This window comes from Lissotriton vulgaris, unplaced genomic scaffold (genome assembly GCF_964263255.1).
Source record: "Lissotriton vulgaris unplaced genomic scaffold, aLisVul1.2 SCAFFOLD_997, whole genome shotgun sequence".
Lineage (NCBI taxonomy): Eukaryota > Metazoa > Chordata > Amphibia > Caudata > Salamandridae > Lissotriton > Lissotriton vulgaris.
Genome location: NW_028246765.1, coordinates 118,060 through 142,170, shown reverse-complemented (window position 1 = coordinate 142,170; position 24,111 = coordinate 118,060). Strand labels below are relative to the sequence as shown.

At 53.4% G+C, this 24,111-nt stretch overlaps 1 protein-coding gene across 1 annotated transcript in view; it reads left to right on the top strand.

Annotated features, from left to right (window-relative positions):
- LOC147665748 (uncharacterized) overlaps nucleotides 1-24,111 on the top strand; it is a 135,810-nt gene that overhangs the window by 10,883 nt on the left and 100,816 nt on the right. The window contains exon 2 of the mRNA XM_086949547.1: nucleotides 1,095-1,639. Within this exon, the coding sequence (XP_086805673.1) occupies nucleotides 1,095-1,639 (545 nt within the window). The remainder of the gene's footprint in view (nucleotides 1-1,094; nucleotides 1,640-24,111) is intronic.

Below are 24,111 nucleotides of genomic sequence, written 5' to 3'. Positions count from 1 at the left end.
AATCACATCACACCGATGTTATCCACCCTCAGCTGGCTTCTCTTTGAGGCTAGAGCTATTTACAAGACCGCTTGTATCACCCACAAAGCCTTGCACTCCTCCTCTCCTCGCTACCTGGCGAATAAACTGAAACTCTCTGGAGGTTCTAGACCTTCACGCAATGCGGAGAATCTACTGCTTGAACCTCCCACTTTCAAGAAGGAAAGAACGATGGCCCAATCCTTTTCAGGCAACGCAGTGAGAATCTGGAACTCATTCCCGCCTCAGCTCCGGACCACCGCCTCCTCCCAGGCCTTTAAAAGGGACCTCAAAGCTCTCCTCCTCCAGAGACACCTCCAAAAGTAATTCACGTCCTCTCTTTTATTCTGAAGGAAGACCTCCCACTACTGAAAATTTCTACTTCTCATGTCCATGGAAGTGCCTTCCCAGTGTGTTCTTGTGGTTAGAGTGTTTGCCTTTTATTGCAGTATTATTCATGTACTTGTGTTTGGTACCCTCTTGCAACTTGCACTCACCACTTTGCCCCTGTAACACACGGTTTGCTTACTCTCACATGTTTTTTACCTTTGATACTTGCACAAGTGCCACCTTCACCTACGTAACGTTTATTCTTGTGCTTGAGTGTCTAACATGTATTGCAGTATTATACCGCAAATTATACTCTATTTTCTCTTGTAGCCTGCACACTTGTCACTTTTCCTCCTGTGCACTTTTTACTACCTCATGTATTTTTGGTAGCCCACATTTTTACTACCTCATGTATTTTGTTTGCTCACAAGTGTCACAATTACCTTGTCTACCTCATGTATTTTTGGTTTCTCACAATTTTTACTATCTCATGTATTTTTGTTTGCTCACAATGATCACTTTACCGTATGTAACGTAACGTATGTTTTTGCAATCTGCTGTTCGTGTAATGTTCTCAGTTTGTATAATTTCTGTTCCTATTGTAAAGCGCTCTGACGCCTTCGGGTAAAGTCCGCGCTATATAAAATTGCATAAATAAATAAATAAAAACACCCTGTGGGCAGCAGGAGGGAAGAGGCTATAGAGAGCCCACCCTCTAACGTCACACCGACACACCCACCCCACAGCAAAACACCCCCGAGAGAGGGGAGGAGGCAGACTGACGGGCGGAGCGCAGAGCAGAAGACACACGTGCACCAAACATCCATCACACGGGCAGCAGACATTCATCACACGGGCAGCAGACATCCATCACAGCGGACACCAGACACCCATCACAGCGGACACCAGACACCCATCACAGCGGACACCAGACACCCATCACAAGGGCATCGGACACCCATCACACGGGCAGCAGACATCCATCACGCGGGCAGCAGACATCCATCACACGGGCAGCCGAAACCCATCACAGCGGACACCAGACACCCATCACACGGGCAGCAGACACACGGGCAGCGGACACCCATCACACGGGCAGCAGACATCCATCACACGGGCAGCAGACACACGGGCAGCGGACACCCATCACACGGGCAGCAGACATCCATCACACGGGTAGCAGGCATCCATCGCACGGGCAGCGCACACGGCGGTGCTGCCGCCCCCTCCACCCCCGAAAAGATGCAGGCGGTGCTGGGCTGCCTCCTGGCCGCGGCCCTCGTGGGCACAGGTGAGGTCTCCTGTCTTCCTTGTCTGCCCTGTACTGCCGGGGGGGGGGGGGGGGGGGGGGCTTTATAGGGTCTTGTGAGGTGAGGACACGTGAGGTTCATCCATGGGGTGTGTTTCTGTCCTGCCGCAGCATCGGATCTTTATCTGTTTATTTATGTGTGCATTGCTCGAAGCGGGTGGGATCCGAGGGACACGACGCCCCCTACAGCTGTCATTTAAGAGGGGCAGCGTCTGCCGTGAGTCCCAGGGCGGGGCCGACGGCTGGACGAGCCCCCCTGCCCGGGTGCTGCTGCTGATGTGTATCTGCACATATATGTGTGCATGGGTGGGATCCGAGGGCCACGACGCCCCCATATAGCTTTAATTCAGGAGGACTGGTAATGCTGGAGGGTCAGGCAGGGGGGAGGGGTCTCCTTGCTGTGAATCCCAGGGCGGGGCCGAAGGCTGGACGAGCCCCCCTGCCCGGGTGCAGCTGCCAGCAGATATCCCATCTCTACACGTGTAAAGGGGCCAGACCCCGGCAGGGCAGGGGCGTTCATCCGCGGGGTCACTGGACGCTTCCAGACGCGCACCTTTCCTCTTACCGAGTTTTAGTGCAGGGAGCCCCGGCCGAGCGGTGAGACGTGTGATCCTGCGCACCGGGCGTTGAACCACGGGGCTGCGCCCGCTCCGGCCGCCCCTGCACTCCGTGCTCCGGAAGCCCGATGGATCTGTTGCCTTTTTGCGTAGTTTGTAGCGGCCGAACTTATATACTGTGTGTGATGCAAGATTACAAAAAAGACTCCCGTATTCACAGCGCTGTATGCCAGGGGCTGGTCCCTCGCAGCGCTAAACACAGCAATCACTGTCACCAATGCACGCACCAACCCCGATTGTATGTGTGTGTGTGTGTATTTTTAAATTAAGCCGTGTCTTGTTTTACATGTAGTTGCCTGGAGGCTTCAGCCCCCCCCCCTCCGTCGTGTGCGGGGGGGGGGGGGGGGGGGCTCAAGCTGGAGCTCTGGGGCTGGGTAGAGTCTGTTTCTTTCTTTTTCCGGCACGGCTCTTTAAAGACACTTTGCATATTTACATTCCCTCGTAAACCTTTGCAAACAAGGTCTAGTGTTTTTTCCTGGTTCCAGCCCCCCCCCCCGGCCCCCACTCTTCCCATTCCTTGCATTTGTACTTTACATTTCCTGCTGTAGTGTGAGATTGCATCTCATGAAGAGGGTTATGAAGCAGGGGATGCCAGTCGTGCTGTTTAAAGAGCCCGCAAAGACCTCTCTTGACCCTGAATAGGGTGAGGAATAAAAAAAGCCCGTTTCATTTGCAATGTGGCTGCGCTGCCTGTTCCCTGGAATCATCAGTCTTGGCTCATCCAGGCAGCCCCAGGACACACAGAGCTTTCTGTGAAGATTTGCTCTTGGAAGCGAGCTCGGACATGTGCTGAGTACAGGGCTTTAGGTGTTTGTTTATTTGTACTGTTTGGGACATTAAAAGAATGAGCCGCACCCCCAATCACAAGACTGGAAGTTTGTTGCAGGATCAGCACATTATTTATTTCCTCGATCCCTGATTAATGCCATAGTAGCAATAGTTTAACTTGTATCTGAAACCCTACAGCACAGCCAAAAGCATGCTGAGTTACTGCAAGCGTCTGGGAATGCTCCCTGCTCAAACAACTCACTCCTCACTCTTGCCCTTCACTTACACGCTCACCCTGCACTCACACCATTCACCCGCTCACCCTGCACTCCTGCTCACCCTGCACTCACGCCATTCACCTGCTCACCCTGCACTCACGCCATTCACCTGCTCACCCTGCACTCACACCATTCACCTGCTCACCCTGCACTCAAGCCATTCACCTGCTCACCCTGCACTCACACCATTCACCTGCTCACCCTGCACTCACATCATTCACCTGCTCACCCTGCACTCACACCATTCACCTGCTCACCCTGCACTCACACCATTCACCTGCTCAACCTCCACTCACACCATTCACCTGCTCACCCTGCACTCCTGCTCACCCTGCACTCACACCTTTCACCTGCTCACCCTGCACTCCTGCTCACTCTGCACTCATACCATTCACCTGCTCACCCTGCACTCACACCATTCACCTGCTCACCCTGCACTCTTGCTCACCCTGCACTCACACCATTCACCTGCTCACCCTGCACTCCTGCTCACTCTGCACTCACACCATTCACCTGCTCACCCTGCACTCACACCATTCATCTGCTCACCCTGCACTCTTGCTCACCCTGCACTCACACCATTCACCTGCTCACCCTGCACTCACACCATTCACCTGCTCACCCTGCACTCCTGGTCACCCTGCACTCACACCATTCACCCGCTCACCCTGCACTCCTGCTCACCCTGCACTCACACCTTTCACCCGCTCACCCTGCACTCCTGCTCACCCTGCACTCACACCATTCACCTGCTCACCCTGCACTCTTGCTCACCCTGCACTCACACCATTCACCTGCTCACCCTGCACTCAAGCCATTCACCTGCTCACCCTGCACTCACACCATTCACCTGCTCACCCTGCACTCTTGCTCACCCTGCACTCACGCCATTCACCTGCTCACCCTGCACTCACACCATTCACCTGCTCACCCTGCACTCACACCATTCACCTGCTCACCCTGCACTCTTGCTCACCCTGCACTCACGCCATTCACCTGCTCACCCTGCACTCACACCATTCAACTGCTCACCCTGCACTCAAGCCATTCACCTGCTCACCCTGCACTCACACCATTCACCTGCTCACCCTGCACTCACATCATTCACCTGCTCACCCTGCACTCACACCATCCACCTGCTCACCCTGCACTCACACCATTCACCTGCTCAACCTCCACTCACACCATTCACCTGCTCACCCTGCACTCCTGCTCACCCTGCACTCACACCATTCACCTGCTCACCCTGCACTCCTGCTCACTCTGCACTCATACCATTCACCTGCTCACCCTGCACTCACACCATTCACCTGCTCACCCTGCACTCTTGCTCACCCTGCACTCACTCCATTCACCTGCTCACCCTGCACTCCTGCTCACTCTGCACTCATACCATTCACCTGCTCACCCTGCACTCACACCATTCACCTGCTCACCCTGCACTCTTGCTCACCCTGCACTCACACCATTCACCTGCTCACCCTGCACTCACACCATTCACCTGCTCACCCTGCACTCCTGGTCACCCTGCACTCACACCATTCACCCGCTCACCCTGCACTCCTGCTCACCCTGCACTCACACCTTTCACCCGCTCACCCTGCACTCCTGCTCACCCTGCACTCACACCATTCACCTGCTCACCCTGCACTCTTGCTCACCCTGCACTCACACCATTCACCTGGTCACCCTGCACTCAAGCCATTCACCTGCTCACCCTGCACTCACACCATTCACCTGCTCACCCTGCACTCCTGCTCACCCTGCACTCACATCATTCACCTGCTCACCCTGCACTCACACCATCCACCTGCTCACCCTGCACTCACACCATTCACCTGCTCAACCTCCACTCACACCATTCACCTGCTCACCCTGCACTCCTGCTCACCCTGCACTCACACCATTCACCTGCTCACCCTGCACTCTTGCTCACCCTGCACTCACACCATTCACCTGCTCACCCTGCACTCCTGCTCACTCTGCACTCATACCATTCACCTGCTCACCCTGCACTCACACCATTCACCTGCTCACCCTGCACTCTTGCTCACCCTGCACTCACACCATTCACCTGCTCACCCTGCACTCACACCATTCACCTGCTCACCCTGCACTCCTGGTCACCCTGCACTCACACCATTCACCCGCTCACCCTGCACTCACACCATTCACCTGCTCACCCTGCACTCACGCCATTCACCTGCTCACCCTGCACTAACACTATTCACCCGCTCACCCTGCACTCACACCATTCACCCACTCACCCTGCACTCACACCATTCACCCGCTCACCCTGCACTCGCACCATTCACCTGCTCACCCTGCACTCCTGGTCACCCTGCACTCACACCATTCACCTGCTCACCCTGCACTCACGCCATTCACCTGCTCACCCTGCACTCACACGATTCACCCGCTCACCCTGCACTCACATCATTCACACGCTCACCCTGCACTCACACCATTCACCCGCTCACCCTGCACTCACACCATTCACCTGCTCACCCTGCACTCCTGGTCACCCTGCACTCACACCATTCACCTGCTCACCCTGCACTCACACCATTCACCTGCTCACCCTGCACTCACACCATTCACCTGCTCACCCTGCACTCACACCATTCACCTGCTCACCCTGCACTCACACCATTCACCTGCTCACCCTGCACTCACACCATTCACCTGCTCACCCTGCACTCCTGCTCACCCTGCACTCACACCATTCACCTGCTCACCCTGCACTCACACCATTCACCTGCTCACCCTGCACTCCTGCTCACCCTGCACTCCTGCTCACCCTGCACTCACACCATTCACCCGCTCACCCTGCACTCCTGCTCACCCTGCACTCACACCTTTCACCTGCTCACCCTGCACTCCTGCTCACCCTGCACTCACACCATTCACCTGCTCACCCTGCACTCACACCATTCACCTGCTCACCCTGCACTCCTGCTCACCCTGCACTCACACCTTTCACCTGCTCACCCTGCACTCCTGCTCACCCTGCACTCACACCATTCACCCGCTCACCCTGCACTCCTGCTCACCCTGCACTCACACCTTTCACCTGCTCACCCTGCACTCCTGCTCACCCTGCACTCACACCATCCACCCGCTCACCCTGCACTCCTGCTCACCCTGCACTCACACCTTTCACCTGCTCACCCTGCACTCACACCATTCACCTGCTCACCCTGCACTCACACCATTCACCCGCTCACCCTGCACTCATACCATTCACCCGCTCACCCTGCATTCACACCATTCACCCGCTCACCCTGCACCCACACCATTCACCCGCTCACCCTGCACTCACGCCATTCACCTGCTCACCCTGCACTCACGCCATTCACCTGCTCACCCTGCACTCCTGCTCACCCTGCACTCACACCTTTCACCTGCTCACCCTGCACTCACACCATTCACCTGCTCACCCTGCACTCACACCATTCACCCGCTCACCCTGCACTCCTTCTCACCCTGCACTCACACCTTTCACCTGCTCACCCTGCACTCACACCATTCACCTGCTCACCCTGCACTCACACCATTCACCCGCTCACCCTGCACTCACACCATTCACCCGCTCACCCTGCATTCACACCATTCACCCGCTCACCCTGCACCCACCCCATTCACCCGCTCACCCTGCACTCACGCCATTCACCTGCTCACCCTGCACTCACGCCATTCACCTGCTCACCCTGCACTCACACCATTCAACTGCTCACCCTGCACACCTGCTCACCCTGCACTCACACCATTCACCTGCTCACCCTGCACTCACACCATTCACCTGCTCAACCTGCACTCACGCCATTCACCTGCTCACCCTGCACTCATGCCATTCACCTGCTCACCCTGCACTCACACCATTCACCTGCTCACCCTGCACTCCTGCTCACCCTGCACTCACACCATTCACCCACTCATCCTGCACTCACACCATTCACCCGCTCACCCTGCACTCACACCATTCACCTGCTCACCCTGCACTCACACCATTCACCCGCTCACCCTGCACTCACACCATTCACCGCTCACCCTGCACTCACACCATTCACCTGCTCACCCTGCACCCACACCATTCACCTGCTCACCCTGCACTCCTGCTCACCCTGCACTCACACCATTCACCTGCTCACCCTGCACTCCTGCTCACCCTGCACTCGCACCATTCACCTGCTCACCCTGCACTCGCACCATTCACCTGCTCACCCTGCACTCCTGCTCACCCTGCACTCACACCATTCACCTGCTCACCCTGCACTCACACCATTCACCTGCTCACCCTACACTCCTGCTCACCCTGCACTCACACCATTCACCTGCTCACCCTGCACTCACACCATTCACCTGCTCACCCTTCACTCCTACTCACCCTGCACTCACACCATTCACTTGCTCACCCTGCACTCGCACCATTCACCTGCTCACCCTGCACTCACACCATTCACCTGCTCACCCTGCACTCCTACTCACCCTGCACTCACACAATTCCCCTGCTCACCCTGCACTCACACAATTCACCTGCTCACCCTACACTCACACAATTCACCTGCTCACCCTACACTCACACAATTCACCTGCTCACCCTACACTCACACCATTCACCTGCTCACCCTGCACTCACACAATTCACCTGCTCACCCACACCATTCGCCTGCTCACCCTGCACTCACACCATTCACCTGCTCACCCTGCACTCCTGCTCACCCTGTACTCACACCATTCACCTGCTCACCCTGCACTCAAACCATTCACCTGCTCACCCTGCACTCAAACCATTCACCTGCTCACCCTGCACTCACACCATTCACCTGCTCACCCTGCACTCCTGCTCACCCTGCACTCACACCATTCACCTGCTCACCTTGCACTCACACCATTCACCTGCTCACCCTGCACTCACACCATTCACCTGCTCACCCTGCACTCCTGCTCACCCTGCACTCACACCATTCACCTGCTCACCCTGCACTCACACCATAGACCTGCTCACCCTGCACTCACACCATTCACCTGCTCACCCTGCACTCACACCATAGACCTGCTCACCCTGCACTCACAGCGATCACAATGCACTCACAGCGATCACAATTCACTCACAGCGATCACCCGCTCTCCCTGCACTCACAGCAATCACCCGCTCTCCCTGCACTCACAGCAATCACCCGCTCTCCCTGCACTCACAGCAATCACCCGCTCTCCCTGCTCTCACACTGATCACCCACTCACCCTGCACTGACAGCGATCACAACCATGGACTCACACTGATCACCCGCTCTCCCTGCACTCACAGCGATCACCCTGCACTCACACCATTCACCCACTCTCCCTGCACTCACAGCATTCACCCTGCACTCACAGCGATCACCCGCTCTCTCTGCACTCACAGCGATCACCCGCTCTCTCTGCACTCACAGCGATCACCCGCTCTCTCTGCACTCACAGCGATCACCTGCTCTCCCTGCACTCACAGCGATCACAATGCACTCACACTGAACACCCGCTCACCCTGCACTCACACGGATCACAACTATTGAGTCACACCATTCACCCACTCACCCCACATTCACAATGGTCACCCTACACTCACAATGCACTTGTCCTGTTCACTCTATTCCTCATCCTGTGGTCACTGGAGCCCACTACCCCCCCCTGCACTCATGTAACACTCCACTCACCTGTCCCCGTCACTGCTCACTCTGCAATCTCACTCAAACAAGCCCATCAGTAACCATACATTCATTCGCCCCACTCTGCACTTACAACTGCACCCAAATTCATATGGTCACCTCACTCACCCTGCACTCACTCCTCTCACCCTCCTCTCACACTGTTGCGTCGCTCACCGTGCACTCACAGGGGCACTCCTGCCACTTACACAGCGCAGAGGGTTAATGTGCCTGCTACAAAGAATGTGTACCATGCAGATCATGGTACTGAGTGTGAATAAACCATGAGTAGCGCATAAAAAAAGAGAATGTTTTCCAAAAAGGTGCTATAGAGAGATGAGGTGCTTCGTTGGTGAGTGGCAGTGAGGGAATTCATGGAGGAGGAGGAAATTGGGGTGGGGGCAACAAAAAAGACTGTTGAATTGTTTGCGACCAGTGCTAAAGCAGACCCTAGCTGGGAGCGTTAGACCCCCACCCCTCCCCCCGAAGTTTGGGTCTAGTTGCACCCCTGCCTTAAGGTGAAATACCCAAAAATATTACAAAATGTTTTGTTTATTTTAGCCACACCTCTGCCCTTTTTCCCACCCTGAAAGCTGAGACTGTCCGGGGAAATCCTGGGCGTCTGGTCACCCTACCTAACCCCCCCATGCATTCTAACCCACCCCCACTTGCAGGCAGCACTACAGTTCCCTACTTTCATTTTACGCCCTTCCACCAGTGCTTGTTGGGGGTGCACACAAACCTAAGTGCAAGGCAGCGGGTCAGAGGGCATGGGGTATGCGAGGTGCCCAGGCAGGGGGGCAACAAGCGTACCAAAGGTCCCAGTGCAAGCGGACGAGAGGGACCTTACCAGATGAGGTTGTTGGGCTTGGCCCTTTTGGCAGGTTTACCCCTGAACTTTTCGCCTTTTAATATCCCATAATTATAGTGATTTCTGGTCTTTGCGCACTTTAGCACTGTGGCCCATTGTAAAGTGCGTGCGCTCTCAGAGTGCGTGTGGTGAGATTGGCCTGCTCTCCCATAGGAATGCATAGGTAGTCTGTGTGTCCATGGTAGTTCCTGATGTGTGGGGAGTGCAGGGTCGAGTTTGGTATGTGCAAACTCGTGAGATTAAATGCTATGTGATGATGTGCGCAGATTTATTGTGTCTAGTGTAGAAGTGCCACTTTCATGTCTGTGCAGTGAATGTGATTTGACTGCCTGGCTTGTGATTGGCTGGAGCTGGCTGGTGTGCCTGGCTTCAGGAGTCAGGATGGGTCTGCCCGGTGGTGAATGGGGAGATCTGCATGTTGATGGCAGGGGGTGGGTTGCACCTGGGACTTGAATGGGGCTGGGCCTGCCCTCCACAATGCTGGTTCCACCCCCTGTGGTGTGTCTGATATCCCTGACCTATCCTGTGAATAGGCAGAGGGGCTGAGCAAAACAAAGGGCTCAGGAACCAGTTGCATCTGGTTCGCCCCTTGCCCGCACCTTTGACAACAAAGGAAATGTGTGTATAAAAAGATGCTGTAACCTCATGTAAAATGTTCTTGTTACCTGACTTTAATCTGCCAGGGGCGTGCTGCTGCTGGGGCCCAAGGGAAGGCTTGCCTCCCTGGGCCCTACCCAGCCCCTGGATGCTGGAGGAATTTCCTTGTTGGGAGCTGTGTTGCTCCATCTTTGCTGCCCAGGACTTCTGGGACCTATTTGCTCCTATGTGGACTTTACCAAGGCTTGTTACAGCCTTCCTGCGCCTTATTTTGGGACTGGGTGCTTTGGTTTAACCTCCCTGGAAAAGGGAGAACCTGGGGGCTGAGCAGCGTGGCGCTGCAGCTCCGGGCTGAGGGAGTCCCCCTCGTAGGGATTCCCCCCTCCTTTCATACTTTGCAGGTGCCCACCCTGCAGTATGGCCGCTACTCCTATATCTTGATTAGCAGGAGCCCACCCTGCTTTATAGCCCGATACTTAGAGGGAGCCCACCCCTCATTTTGCCCTTATATTTGAATATGCACGGGTGCCCAACCCCGCCACTTTTCCAGAATTTGCATTAGCGGACGCGTCCGCGGCCCGCCTGACTGTGGGCGAGACCGCCGGACCGAAGAGGAAAGGCGGCCGGAAGCTGGTGCTGCGTGCGGAGGATGGGAGCATACCCCGCCTCCCCGAGTGGCCATGAGGAAGGAGTCCTGGGTCCCAGGAGGGGGTCTGGGTGAACACAGAGCGCTGCACCGAAGAAGGATGCGGGCGCCTGCCCGTGCGGGGCTCCCAATGCTGAGGAAGAGCCCAGCGGGTGCCAGCCAGCAGTGGCAAACAGGAGAGGGGGCGCAAGGCACATTGCCGGTGCTTGCCCCCACCGCGAACACAGAAGATGTCCTGCCGCCTGCCCGGAGGAGCCCCCCCAAAGGAGAAGCAGCCCCGTGAGTGAACGGGCTGGGGGGCTCCGTAGGGGCATGTGTTGTCGCCAGTGCGCTACACAGTGGTAGGGGTGCATTTAGGGTGGCCCTGGATGGCAGTGGGCCGCCCCAATGTTTTACTGGTGATTTACAGAGCCAGATGGCTTCAACGAGGCCCCCAGTTTAATTAGCGTCCCCATGAGGGACTTAAGGGCATATGTGAGAAGTTGGCCTGGTATATGATGTTCACTATTCTAGTGAGCACCTTGCACCAGTCCAAACGACCCTTATGGTGATTGGTTGTAAGGCAACCTTATAGCCAGCTGTTTTACCATATGCAATCCTATTAAATACCAAATGAAAGGACACCACACAAGTTATACATTACAAAATATATGTATTAATTCTAGAATAATCCCTTATACTCTTTATGAGCACAGAAGCACAAGCGTTAAACAAAGAACACAGCATAACATACAATACGCTGCACAATTATGGATAGGCCAGGTGGCCACTCAAACCATACATTAAGAAAGTGGTATAAGTACCACGTCACAAACAATGAACAGGCCTAGGGTCTTGGGAATCGCTGGGCCTACACTGGACTAATGAAGGTTAGGACGTAGGAGGCCCACAGGATGTGGGTGCAGTGTCTATAGGCAACCGCGTTTACCATACAAGTCAATGGTGCGTAAAAATCAGAAAGTTATAGGTTTCAGAGTCTTCCGACTGGACTAGAACTTGCCACTTAAAACAAGGACACTAGAGGTGTGAACCACTACAGGAGCACCGGAGTTATATTGTTACCTCACCCACAGGAAGCGGGTGCATAGGTGCCAAAGTGTGTTGAAGTTCTATGGAGCCTTTAGATGAAGATGCTGCAGACGACCAGGAGAGAAGAGTCCAGTTGGATCCAAGGAAGGATCGAAGATGTAGATTACCTGAAAGCAGAGGGGACAGAGTCTAGGTCACTAACCAGTGACCAGGATGGAACCATGACGGAACCAGGCAATGTCGGGTTGCGATCAGGTGCTGTCGAGTAGTTTGTCTCCGCTGCCACGTGGACCAGGAAGGATGGAGGATGACCAGCTGGTGAACACGAGCTGTCCCATGAAGGCTCTTGCTGTCGGCACTTGATTCGGAGTCACCAAGCCTTGGCAAAGGCAACCCAAGCAGGACTCGAAGATGTCTTCTTGATCGGACCGGGAAGGTCAGATCGATGGCTCCTTTTCACCGGAGCTGGGGCCCGTCTGGAGCAACCAGACCAGCAGTATAGTTTCGATGGTTCGTCGTCACAGAGGCCACTAGCCAACGGGCAAGTGACCGGACAACGCGTCGAGCAGGAAAAGTGCAAAAGGGCCCCACGCGGAGAGTGTGGAGAGGTGATCTTTCGAGCACAGGCTGCTCGGAACTGGGGCTTCTCAAACCCCAAAGCACAACGTTGAGGGTGCCCCGGGAGCTGCGCTGGAAGCACTTCATCGACTTTTCAAGATGGCCGGTCCCACGTCTCTCGTCGCCTCCACGGGTCTAAGCTTTGCTAGGACTGTGGTTCGGGCTGTTGGAAGTCTGGGAGTCCAGGTCTTGTTGGTCTCTGTCGTTCGAGCTCCGGTGGGAGCAATGGCAAAGAAAGTTTCAATGCGCTGACGGTGCCTGCTTGCACAGGGTGGCCACTCCTTGACCACAAGGGAGATTCTTCAGTCTTCTACGTTGAGTAGGATGTCGAAGGGTCCAGAGTTTCATTTCAAAGTTTCAGTCAGGATGTTCTAGTTTGCATTGGCACAGCTCCTACCTTTATTCCAAATCTAGGGGCTGGATCACCTGCTAGGTCCCTCCTATGGGTGGGACCCAGGAAGAGGGTGGTTACACCCCATTCCCTTTGTCCAGTTTCACACCAGAGCCGGGGCTGGAGTGCCTCAGCACCGGTTTGAACTGGGCTATGTATGGGACGCCTTGTGCGGCCCAGGCAGTGTCTAGTTTCATTCAGCCCTCCCTGCCCCAATCCACTATCTCCTGTCTGGGGTGGTGTAACACCTCCCTCTGACAGGATACCATTTGTTCAGGCCTCCCCTGCCGTAGTTTCGATCAGCAGCACGAGGCCAGACTTGTGTCTGTGGCAACAGCATCCATTTTGTGATGCTGAGGCTCTAGTTCGATTTAACGGCGTTTAAGCAAAGTAACATGTCTTCTCCCTCTAGAAGGGAGGAATGGAGAAGTGAGGCTCACTGGTTAGAGCAGCAGACCCTGAAGCAGAGGTCAGACCCGGGACCAGGGTTCAATTCCCGACGCAGCAGGGTCTTGAGCTCAAATGTCCATGGACTCGATAATTCTCGCTTCGGTGCCTGACCTAATCATGGGTTCACACTCTGCAACTCTGGGCATTAAGCTTGCTTAATCTCCACAACGGCCCCCCGCGGCGGAATGCCTGGCTTTCACCTTGGGGATGCCCTGTAGGGGCTATCTCACAGGTAAAAGCCAGGACGGGTTCCCAAGGCAAGCGCGGAGATACCCCTTCGGGGGTCGATTCAGGCGCTATATAAGAAACATAATAATAATAATAATAATAATAATAATGCTATCCCCGTCACCAGAACTGGCTAGGGGGTAGTATTCTAAAGCATATGACCCCTTACACGACATGTTTTGATAAAGCCAAACCAAAGTTAGCAAGTAACCGCGAGGATTATAATGCACTCAATCAATCAATCAAGACATTTGTAGAGCGCACTACTTACCCGGAGGGTCTCAAGGCGCTTGGGGGGGGGGGGGGGAGGGGTGCTGCTACTGCTCGAACAGCCAGGTCTTGAGCTTCTTCCTGAAGGAGAGGTGGTCTTGGGTCAGGCGCAGGTCGGTCGGGAGGGAGTTCCAGGTCGTGGCGGCCAGGTAGGAGAAGAACCTTCCTCCTGTTGTCGTTCTTCTGATGCGGGGGACGGCGGCGAGGGCGTGACTGGCTGATCGAAGATGGCGTTTGGGAGCGTAGAAGTTGATGCGGTTGTTGAGGTAGCTCGGGCCTTGATCGTGTAGGGCTTTGTGTGCGTGGGTGAGGAGACGGAAGGTGATTCTTTTGTTGACGGGGAGCCAATGCAGGTTTCTCAGATGTCCGGAGATGTGGCTGTGTCGTGGGATGTCGAGGATGAGTCTGGCTGAGGTGTTCTGAATCCGCTGGAGTCTCTTCTGGAGCTTGGCGGTGGTTCCGGCGTAGAGGGCGTTGCCGTAGTCCAGTCGGCTGGTGACGACGAGGGCCTGGGTGACCGTCTTCCTGGTCTCGGTGGGGATCCACCGGAAGATCTTCCGTAGCATGCGCAGGATGTTGAAGCACGACGAGGAGACGGCGTTGACTTGTCTGGTCATGGAGAGGGAGGAGTCCAGGATGAAGCCCAGGTTGCGTGCGTGGTCTGTCGGTTTGGGTGCGGTGCCCAGGGCGAGGGGCCACCAGGAGTTGTCCCAAGCGGAGGGCGAGGAGCCCAGGACTTAAGAGTATATGGTATGGCAATATCCCAGAACAGCTAAGGGACTTGGTTCCGAAAGTGGCAGACAGGCTCAGCTCATGCTAGAGCACCATCTCACATAAAACCAAGCACTCTGCCTCCAGGATTGTTAAGGCCTGCCATAGGAGTGACTTATAGGTGTATATGTGTCCAGATATAGGTTTAGATATAGGTATACTATATCTAAGCAAGGGTTGATTACACCACCTTGCTCCAGCTGAGTGATCAGCCATTTGTGTCAGATTGGATAGCCAGCCAGGGGTGTCAAAAGATATGCTGCAGCCCCTGGTAGGCCTTGGATGCACCTATGCCCTGGGTACCTATAGTACATTGTACAGGGGCTGATAAGGTGAACCAATACCCAATTGGTTATGTACCTAAAGTACATGGTTGTGAATTTAGAGAGAGAACAGCAGGCTGTGGGTCTGATTAGCAGGCCCCCAGCCACATTAAGTCGAAAACCAGTAAAGCAAAAAATGGGGTGACCATAGGAAAGCAGACCCTACTCTCCTACATACCCCCGCCCCCAAACGCAGGGGCATTAAACTTAACCTTGACCAGATAAGTATTCATGTTCTAAGTGGAAATACCTGGAGAGACCATCTGCATTGCCATGGTCAGTCCCTGGTCTGTGCTCCACTGTAAAGTCCATCCCCTGTAGGGAAAGGGACCACCTGAGCAGTTTGGGATTTTCACCCTTCATCTGATTTTGAAATTTCCTGTAATTCCCAGTCAGTCCCAAGAAAGCTCTGACCTGTGTCTGGGTGGTTGGAGGAGCCCAGTCCTGTATGGTCTGGATCTTACTCTCCAATGGTTGAACCTGACCCCCACCTACTAGGTGGCCCAGGTACACAACCTTGCTCTGCCCTATCTGGCACTTTGTGGCCTTGATAGTTAGGCCTGCCTTCTGCAGGGCCTCTAAAACCTTCTCCAGGTGGATCAGGTGATCCTCCTCCCAGTTGGAGCTGAAGACAGCAATATCATCCAGATATGCTGCACAAAAGTCATCCAACCCAGAAAGGACTTGGTTCACCAACCTTTGGAAAGTGGCAGGTGCATTCTTCAATCCAAAGGGCATTACCACAAATTGATAATGACCTCCCAGTGGTTGAGAATGCTGTTTTGGCCTTGGACTCCTCAGCTAACCTGATTTGCCCATAACCAGCTGTCAAATCAAATGTGCTCAGAAACTTGGCAGAAGCCAATCTATCAATGAGCTCCTCTGCTCTTGGAATGGGGTAAGCATCTGTCCCAGTGACCGCATTGAGACCTCTATAGTCCACACAATACCTCATTTCTCTCTTCCCATCTTTTTGGTGTGAGGTTTTGGCACAAGGACTACTGGGCTGGCCCAGGGGCTCTCTGATGGCTCATTCACTCCAAGCTCAAACATTTTCTGCACCTCAGTCTTTATACAGTCCCTGACATGGTCAGGTTGCCTGTAGATCTTACTCTTCACAGGCAGACTGTCACCAGTGTCCACCTCATAGGTGCACCAGTTAGTCTGACTAGGTGTCAATGAAAACATGTGTCTGAAAGACTGTAGAACTTGTCTGCAGTCCTGTTGCTGCTGGTCAGTGAGGCTGCCAGCTAAGGCCACACCATCAACTGAACCATAATCAGGGTTATGGGATAACAAGTCTGGGAGAGGGTCACTCTCTTCCTCTTGCTCCCCATCTGTAGCCATGAGCAAGCCCATGTCTGCCCTGTTCACAAATGCTTTCAATCCGTTTACATGGAGCACCCTAGTATGTGACCTCTCATTTTTTTCAATGATGGTGTGGGGTCCAGACCATTTGTCTTGGAGAGCTGCTGGGGCCACTGGTTCCAACACCCACACTTTGTGTCCTGGCTGGTACTCAGTCAGCACAGCCTTTTGGTCATGCCAAGCTTTTTGAACTTCTTGGCTAGCCTCACGGTTTTTGGAAGCTTTCTCCATGTATTCAGCCATCCTGGAGCGGAGACCAAGTACATAGTCCACTATGTCAAGTTTAGGCTTTTTGAGAGGTAACTCCCATCCTTCCTTCACAAGACACAAGGGACCCCTTATAGGATGCCCAAACAAAAGCTCAAAAGGGCTGTAGCCAACCCACTTTTGTGGGACCTCTCTGTAAGCAAAGAGAAGACAGGGTTAAAGGATGTCCCATCTTCGCCTAAGCTTTTCATGTAAACCTTTTATCATCCCTTTTAGGGTCTTGTTAAATCTTTCAACAAGCCCATTGCACTGTGGATGGTAGGGTGTAGTGAACTTGTAGTTAACACCACACTCTTTCCACATTGCTTTTAGATATCCAGACATGAAGTTGGTACCTCTGTCTGAAAGTACCTCCTTTGGAAAGCCCAGTCTGGAGAAAACTCCAAGTAGGGCCCTTGCCACAACAGGAGCTGTTGTGGTCCTCATGGTAATTGCCTCTGGATACCTGGTGGCATGTTCCACTACCACCAGTATACATCTTTGCCCAGATGCTGTTTGGGGGTCCATTGGTCCAACAATGTCTATCCCCACTCTCTCAAAGGGTACCCCCACCACATGTAGTGGTATAAGGGGGCCCTTTGTGATGCCACCTGATTTGCCACTGGCTTGGCAGGTGACAGAGGAGCGACAAAACTCCTCGGTATCTTCTGACATGTGAGGCCAGTGAAAGTGAGGGACAAGCCTGTCCCAAGTCTTGTTCTGGCCTAAGTGTCCTGCTAGAGGAATATCATGTGCCAAGGTTAGAAGGAAGACCCTAAATTGCAGAGGTATGACAAACCTCCTGGCAGCACCAGGCTTGGGGTCTCTAGCCTCTGAATAAAGGAGCCCATCATCCCAATACACTCTATGGGTACTTTGAGCATTCCCAGCAGCCTCAGCAGCAGCCTGCTGTCTGAGGGGTTGAAGAGAAGGGCAAGTTAATTGAGCCTGCCCCAGATCTGCCCTTAAGGGTCCCCCTGTCCCCAGAAACTCAACCTGATCAGGTTCAAGCCCTTCCAGGACAGTCTCCTCTTGGATCACAGAATCAGCCTCCTGTGAAGATGATCCTCAACCTGGAGCAAGTGAGAAGGCACTGCCTTAACCCTCTTGCTCTTTCTCTTGGGTTGTGCTTGGAATATTGTTCCAAGATCCAGCACAGGTTCAGGTAAGCACTTTTTGTCTTGTGACCTGGTCACAGCAAGGACACGTGCTGAAATACCTAGCATCTCTGCATGAGTCCTGTACTCCACATCTGACCACATAGAATCCTCTAGATCATTTCCCAAAAGACAGTCAACTCGGAGGTCTGCACTTACCACAACTCTCTTGGGGCCATTTACCCCTCCCCAGGAGAAGTTAACTTGTTGAAATGGGGAGTAGTGACATTGCTAGCATTGGTCACCAGGTAATTATCACCCAGTACAAGTTGTCCAGGGTCCACAAAGTTAGGTGTCACCATTGTGACACTGGCACATGTGTCCCTGTAGTCCTGAGCCACGTTACCATTAATCAAAGGCGTCTGCCTGTACTTGCCCAGAGTACTGGGACTCATAGTAGGGGACATATCCATGTCCCCATCACAGATCAAGACTGCCTGAGTAGGAACTCTGACTAGGCCAGACTCCATCTCAGTACCCATGGTTAACCCCACTATAGCTTTAGTTTGGGGGCTGCCACTGCTGACTGTACTAGGGGGTGCAGTTGCCTTAGGGGCTGCAGTGGCAGGGGCTCCACCTTTCTAAGTGCACTCACTAAACCAGTGAGAAACTGACTTACAGTAATTACACCAAGGTTTCTTTGGGCCATCGTTCTTCTTCTTTCCCTGTTGGGGCACCCCCTCTTTAGTATTAGTTTGGGGGCCTGAAGAAGACTTCTGGTCTTTTTGTTTCTGATCTCCACCCTTTTGGTCTGCCTTTTTCTGATCACCACCTTGGTTCTGGGGCTTCTGCTTAACCCTGGTTCTGACTCATTTGTCTGCCTTCTTTCCCAATTCTTGGGGAGAGGTTAGATCTGAGTCAATCAGGTGCTGATGCAACAACTGGTTCTGGCAATTATTAAGGATCTGCTCTCTCATTATTAGATTGTACAATCCTGTATAGTCTGTAACTTTACTTCCCAGCAACCAACCTTCCAGAGCCTTAGTGGCACAATCAACAAAATCAGTCCAGTCCTGAGTCTGAGCTTTTTGGGTATCTCTGAACAACAACCTGTATTGCTCAGTGGTTAGGCCAAACCCTTCGATAAGAGCACTCTTATGGACAGAATAGTTTGTAGCACCCTCAGGTCTAACAGTGAGGAGCTTGTCTCTCCCTTTTTCTGAAAAGGAGAACCACAAGATTGCAGCCCACTGATCCTGAGGAACCTGCTGTACCATGCAGGCTCTCTCAAGAGCAGTTATCCATTTGTGGATGTCATCCCCATCTCTGTAGGGGGCACAATCTTACTCAGGTTTCTATTATCATAGGACCTGTCTTTATCCTCAGGGATAATGCTGCCACCAGTGGAATGTAATCCACTTAACTTTTGCTCCCTTGCCAAAGCAAGTTTAGCTTGGGCCAGGGCTATCTCTTCCTTCTCAATCTGAAGTTGGACAGCTCTCATCCTAGCCTCATGTTCTTTTCTCTGGGGGGGGGGGGGGGGGGGGGGGAGTCATTCCCCTTTGAGATCCCCTGGAGGCATTAGACTGGTCAGATTCCCTGGAAGGAGATCTAACCCTTCTAGTGCCAGGGCTAAGTCTACTAGTGGGCCTGGGAAGGTGGACACCTTCTCCATTCCCATGTAGGCTTAAGTTGGCCTGGCTCAATCTTATAACTTGAACCTGGCCATTCTCCTGATTATCTGAGTCCTCATCCTCGTCTACCTCTTCAGGCTCAACTTCTGGGGTATGGGTCTCAACATCATCAGGGGGGTTTCCTTCTCCTATCTTACCTGAAGGACCGGTCACAGACTCCTTCTCAAGAGCAGCTTTCTCTAGGATTGCTATGAGGATAGGGATGGTGGGGTTGTGACCCATTTTCAGCCCTCTTGCAGTGCACAGGACACTCAAGTCTTTGTGGCTGAGCTTTTCATAACTGGATGGTGCCTGTAGGAAGGTACATCCTGACTATGGTTGCCCCCAACTTTTTGCCCTGTGTTTTAGCTGGTTTTGGACATAGTCGACCTGGGACCCTGCTAATCAGGACCCCAGGCCTACTGCTCTCTCTTTAAAATGGATTCCATGTACCCTAGGTGCATTTCCAATTGGTACTGGGCCACCTTATCAGACCCCGTAACGCAGGGCATAGGTGTACCCAGGGCCGCCAGGGGCTGCAGCATGTATTATGCCACCCCTGGCTGGCCTCCTAAATTTGACACAACTGGCTGCATGACAGCTGGGGCGAAGTCGTGTAATCACCCTTTGCTTTAGGTATAGTAGCCCTATATCTAACCATACAATGGACACCCGAGTTCCTATCAGTCACTCCTATGGCAGGCCTTGACAATCCTGAAGGCAGAGTGCGTGGGCTCGTGTGAACTGTGTTCTGGCCCGAGCCGAGCCGGTTGCAGCTTGCGGAGCAAAGACCCAATGGCTGTTCCATGATAACGCGTGCCACATCGGTAACTACGGTGTCGCGTTATCAAGACATGTCGAGTAAGGTGTCATACGAATCGGGATGCTGCCCTCTCACCAACCCTGGCGACGAGGTTAGCATTCCACCCTTCTAGAGGGACACGACATGTACGTAACTGTGAACCCCGGTTAAAGTTAACTGAAGCCTCAGCTCCACAAAATGGATGCTGCCACCACAGACACGAGTCTGACCTCCTGCTGCTGGGAGTCCTTCCAGCGAGGAGCACTTGGACAAAGGGTTTCCTGTCGAGGGCGGTGTTCGCACCGTCCCAGACAGGGTTTGTGTATTCTGGGTAGGTAGGGCTTTGGGGAGAAGGTGACTGCGGAGTGGCACCCCGGTGCTCACTACGCATCTGCCGGTTAGAACCAGTTCCAGGGGCGACAGCCCTGGCCTGGGGAAAGCCCGGCAGGGGAGAGGGGTGTAACTACCCCCCTTCCTGGTCCCACCCTTAGGGCAGGACCTAGTCATGTACCCACCCCTTTCTTTAGAATAAAGACCGGAGCGGGGACCCTTCCAAATTAGATCATCTTTGAATCAAGAATACTTTCTACGAAAGGACTTCAAGACTCTTCTCAAGATTCTCCCTTGTGACTAAGGAGTAGTCACCCTGCATCAGCGGGCACCATCTAAGAACTCTGCGGTTTGCTGTAAGTCCTTCCTCAAGGAATCCGACGGCCCAGCTCGACGAGAACCGGCTTCCCTGGCACCTCTGACCTCTACCCACGTCATCAGCTCAGCTGTGATCTGTGGGTGTGACGAGACCTCGAGGGACCAGCCATCATCAGAACCTGCACGCTCTTAACCAGCACGACCATCGAGGTAACTCTCTGGTGAGTGCTCTGGGGTCCGAGAAGCCCCGACCCTGAGCCGCTCCAGCGCCGAAGTGCAGTCTCCCAGCATCTCCACGATCTGCGTGGGGCCCTTCTGCTCGCTGCTCAGCACGTTGTCTGGTCACTAGCCGCTGGCTTGTGCCCTTCTTTGACGACATCCGAGAATCATCACTGCTGGTCTGGTTGCTCCAGACTGGCCCTCGCTTCCATCTTTGCGAGAAGCACCCCGGACCCTCCTGGTCCACTCAAGACGCCATCTTAGGCCCACCACGTGGCCCTGAGACCTGCCAAGGCTTGTTGCCCCATCCTGGGCCCAGCGACGCCGACAGCATCATCCTTCGTGGGACAGCTCGCACCTCCACCGTGGTCGCCGACAACGCCTCCTGGTCCGTGAGACTGCAGAGCCTAGCGTCGCCCACTCACCTAGTCGAGGTGACGGCCAACCGGTGCCTTCCTGGTACCCTCTAACTACTGGCTAGTAGTACGAACTTGGTCCCCTCTGCTTTCAGGTTTCATCAATCCCCGATCCAGGCTTGGATCTCTACGAACTATTCTTCACTGGTCGCCGGCCAGCAACTCCTTTTCTTCCGGCTCCTGGCTCGTCAGCGAAGACCCCGACGCCTGTAAGACTTGTGCAGCCGCAGCCCTCGTGGCTAGGTAACTCGGCATTTCGGTGCCTGCATAGCCTCCTTACTCTAGGGTCCCGAGTCCCTCGCTTCCGACTTGCCTTAACCTTTCCGTGTCCTCGGACACTTGTTTTAACTGTGCACTTGAAGTGTTTGCTAAAGAGATTTGGTTTGTGCTTAGTACCCTGTCCTCATAAAGAGTACAGGGCTGTTGTGATTCTTAATAAATACTGTTTATTTTCATAACACTTGTGTGGTGTCCTTTCACTGGGTGTTCAAGGGGTACATGTGTGGTAAACAGCTGGCTTAACGCGCCCTCTCGAGTCTTTAGCCTTAGACTGCTCGTATCCACGCTACTAGGATAGCTGGTCTATAGGTTGACTTACAACCAAACACCATAAGGGTCGTTGGAACGATACATAGCGGTCGCTAGAATAGCGAACGTTGCATATCGGGCCAACTTCTCACATTGGTGAGCAGCGGTTGGGATTTGAGCTTGCTGTTGGTTTACCACACGGATCCTAAGAATATCTTGTTGAAAGATCGCACAAGTACTGCTAAGTACATATAACCAAAAGCTTAGAATACTCTGAGTTCTACTGAACCAGCTGTTGTAGCTCCTCAAGGCTTAGCACACCTTGGCTACAACTCTTAGCAAGGGTACAGTAGGTAAACACGTAGTGTTGGTAGGTGCATCACTTACACCACACTAGAAACAGTATGTCGGACAAAGGAGGAAACTCTGGGTCTCCCCTTGTGTCAGTTGACCCTCCACAGGTCATCCCTTCAGGATATACTGTGCTGAGCTTCAAGGAGTTAAGACGACTGTGTCACTCCAGGAAGATTCAGCAGGGGTCTAACCCCACAACGTCCTTTCTGATTGGTCTCTTGGAGACTTATGATGCCAGAAGGGCTGAGAAACTTCGCAGCTCTTCTAATCCAGAAGGAGACATGCCTCCCCTCGAGGGAACCCGAGACGATCCTGACCTCATCCACCTCGCAACTGAGAACGAAGATGTGGAGGAGGATGAGGATGAGGATCTCTCTGGGGATGAGGCAGATAAGGGACAGGTAGAAGTCGTCAGACTAAGCAGGTCCAACTTAAGCAAACATGATAGTGGTACTGGGGGACCCCCGGCGCTACTGTCAGGTCTGCTTAACATTGGGAATGGACGAGCCCGATCTCTGTCAAGAGACTCTGGCAGATCCCTTCAAACCAATGGCTCTCTCAACTCTTCTCAAAGAGGGATGACGTCCCCTCAGAGGAGAGTGTACGAAGCTAAGGAAAGGGCAGCTAATCTGCGGATCGAAAGGGAAGAACTTGCCCTGGCCAAAGAGAAGCTTGCCTTTGCTAGAGAGCAACAGTTAAGTGGGGTAGTCCCCACTGGTGGCAGCAATGTACCTAGCAATAGGGAAAAGAGTTTCGATACGAAACACCTTGGTAAGATAGTGCCCCCCTTTAAACAAGGGGACGACATCCACAAATGGATTACTGCTTTGGAGAGGGCCTGCACTGTGCAAGGTGTTCCCCAGAGTCAGTGGGCAGCTATCTTGTGGCTCTCCTTTGAGGGTAAAGGTCGAGACAAGCTCCTCACCACAAGGGTAGAGGATGCTAACAATTACCAAGTCTTGAAGAATACACTGGTTGAAGGGTTTGGCCTAACCACTGAGCAGTACAGGGTGCTGTTCAGGGATACCCCGAAAACTCAGTCTCAAGATTGGACTGACTTTGTTGATTGTGCCACTAAGGCTTTTGAAGGCTGGCTACTGGGTAGTAAGGTTACTGATTTTAAAGGATTGTATAATCTAATTATGAGGGAGCAAATCTTAAATAATTGTCAGAACCAGCTATTACATCAGCACCTGGTAGACTCTGATCTGACCTCTCCACAGGAATTGGGTAAGAGGGCAGACAAATGGGTCAGAACCAGGGTTAGGCCTAAAAACCAGGGTGGTGACCAGAAAAAGGAATCAACCAAGCCTCAAGAGAAGGGTGGGGATAAATCCACAGAGAAGACTTCCCAAGGGCCCCAAAACTCCAACAAGGGTGGTGGGTCCCAGAACACTCCTTCAGAACAGAAGAAACCTTATTGCCATACCTGTAAACAGGTGGGCCATTACAAAAGTGATGCCAAGTGCCCTAAAAATAGCAATAAGGAAAACATACCCCCGAGTAACACTCCCAGACCTCCTGTTACCACTAGTGGTAATTCCCCAGGTGGTGGGAGTGCC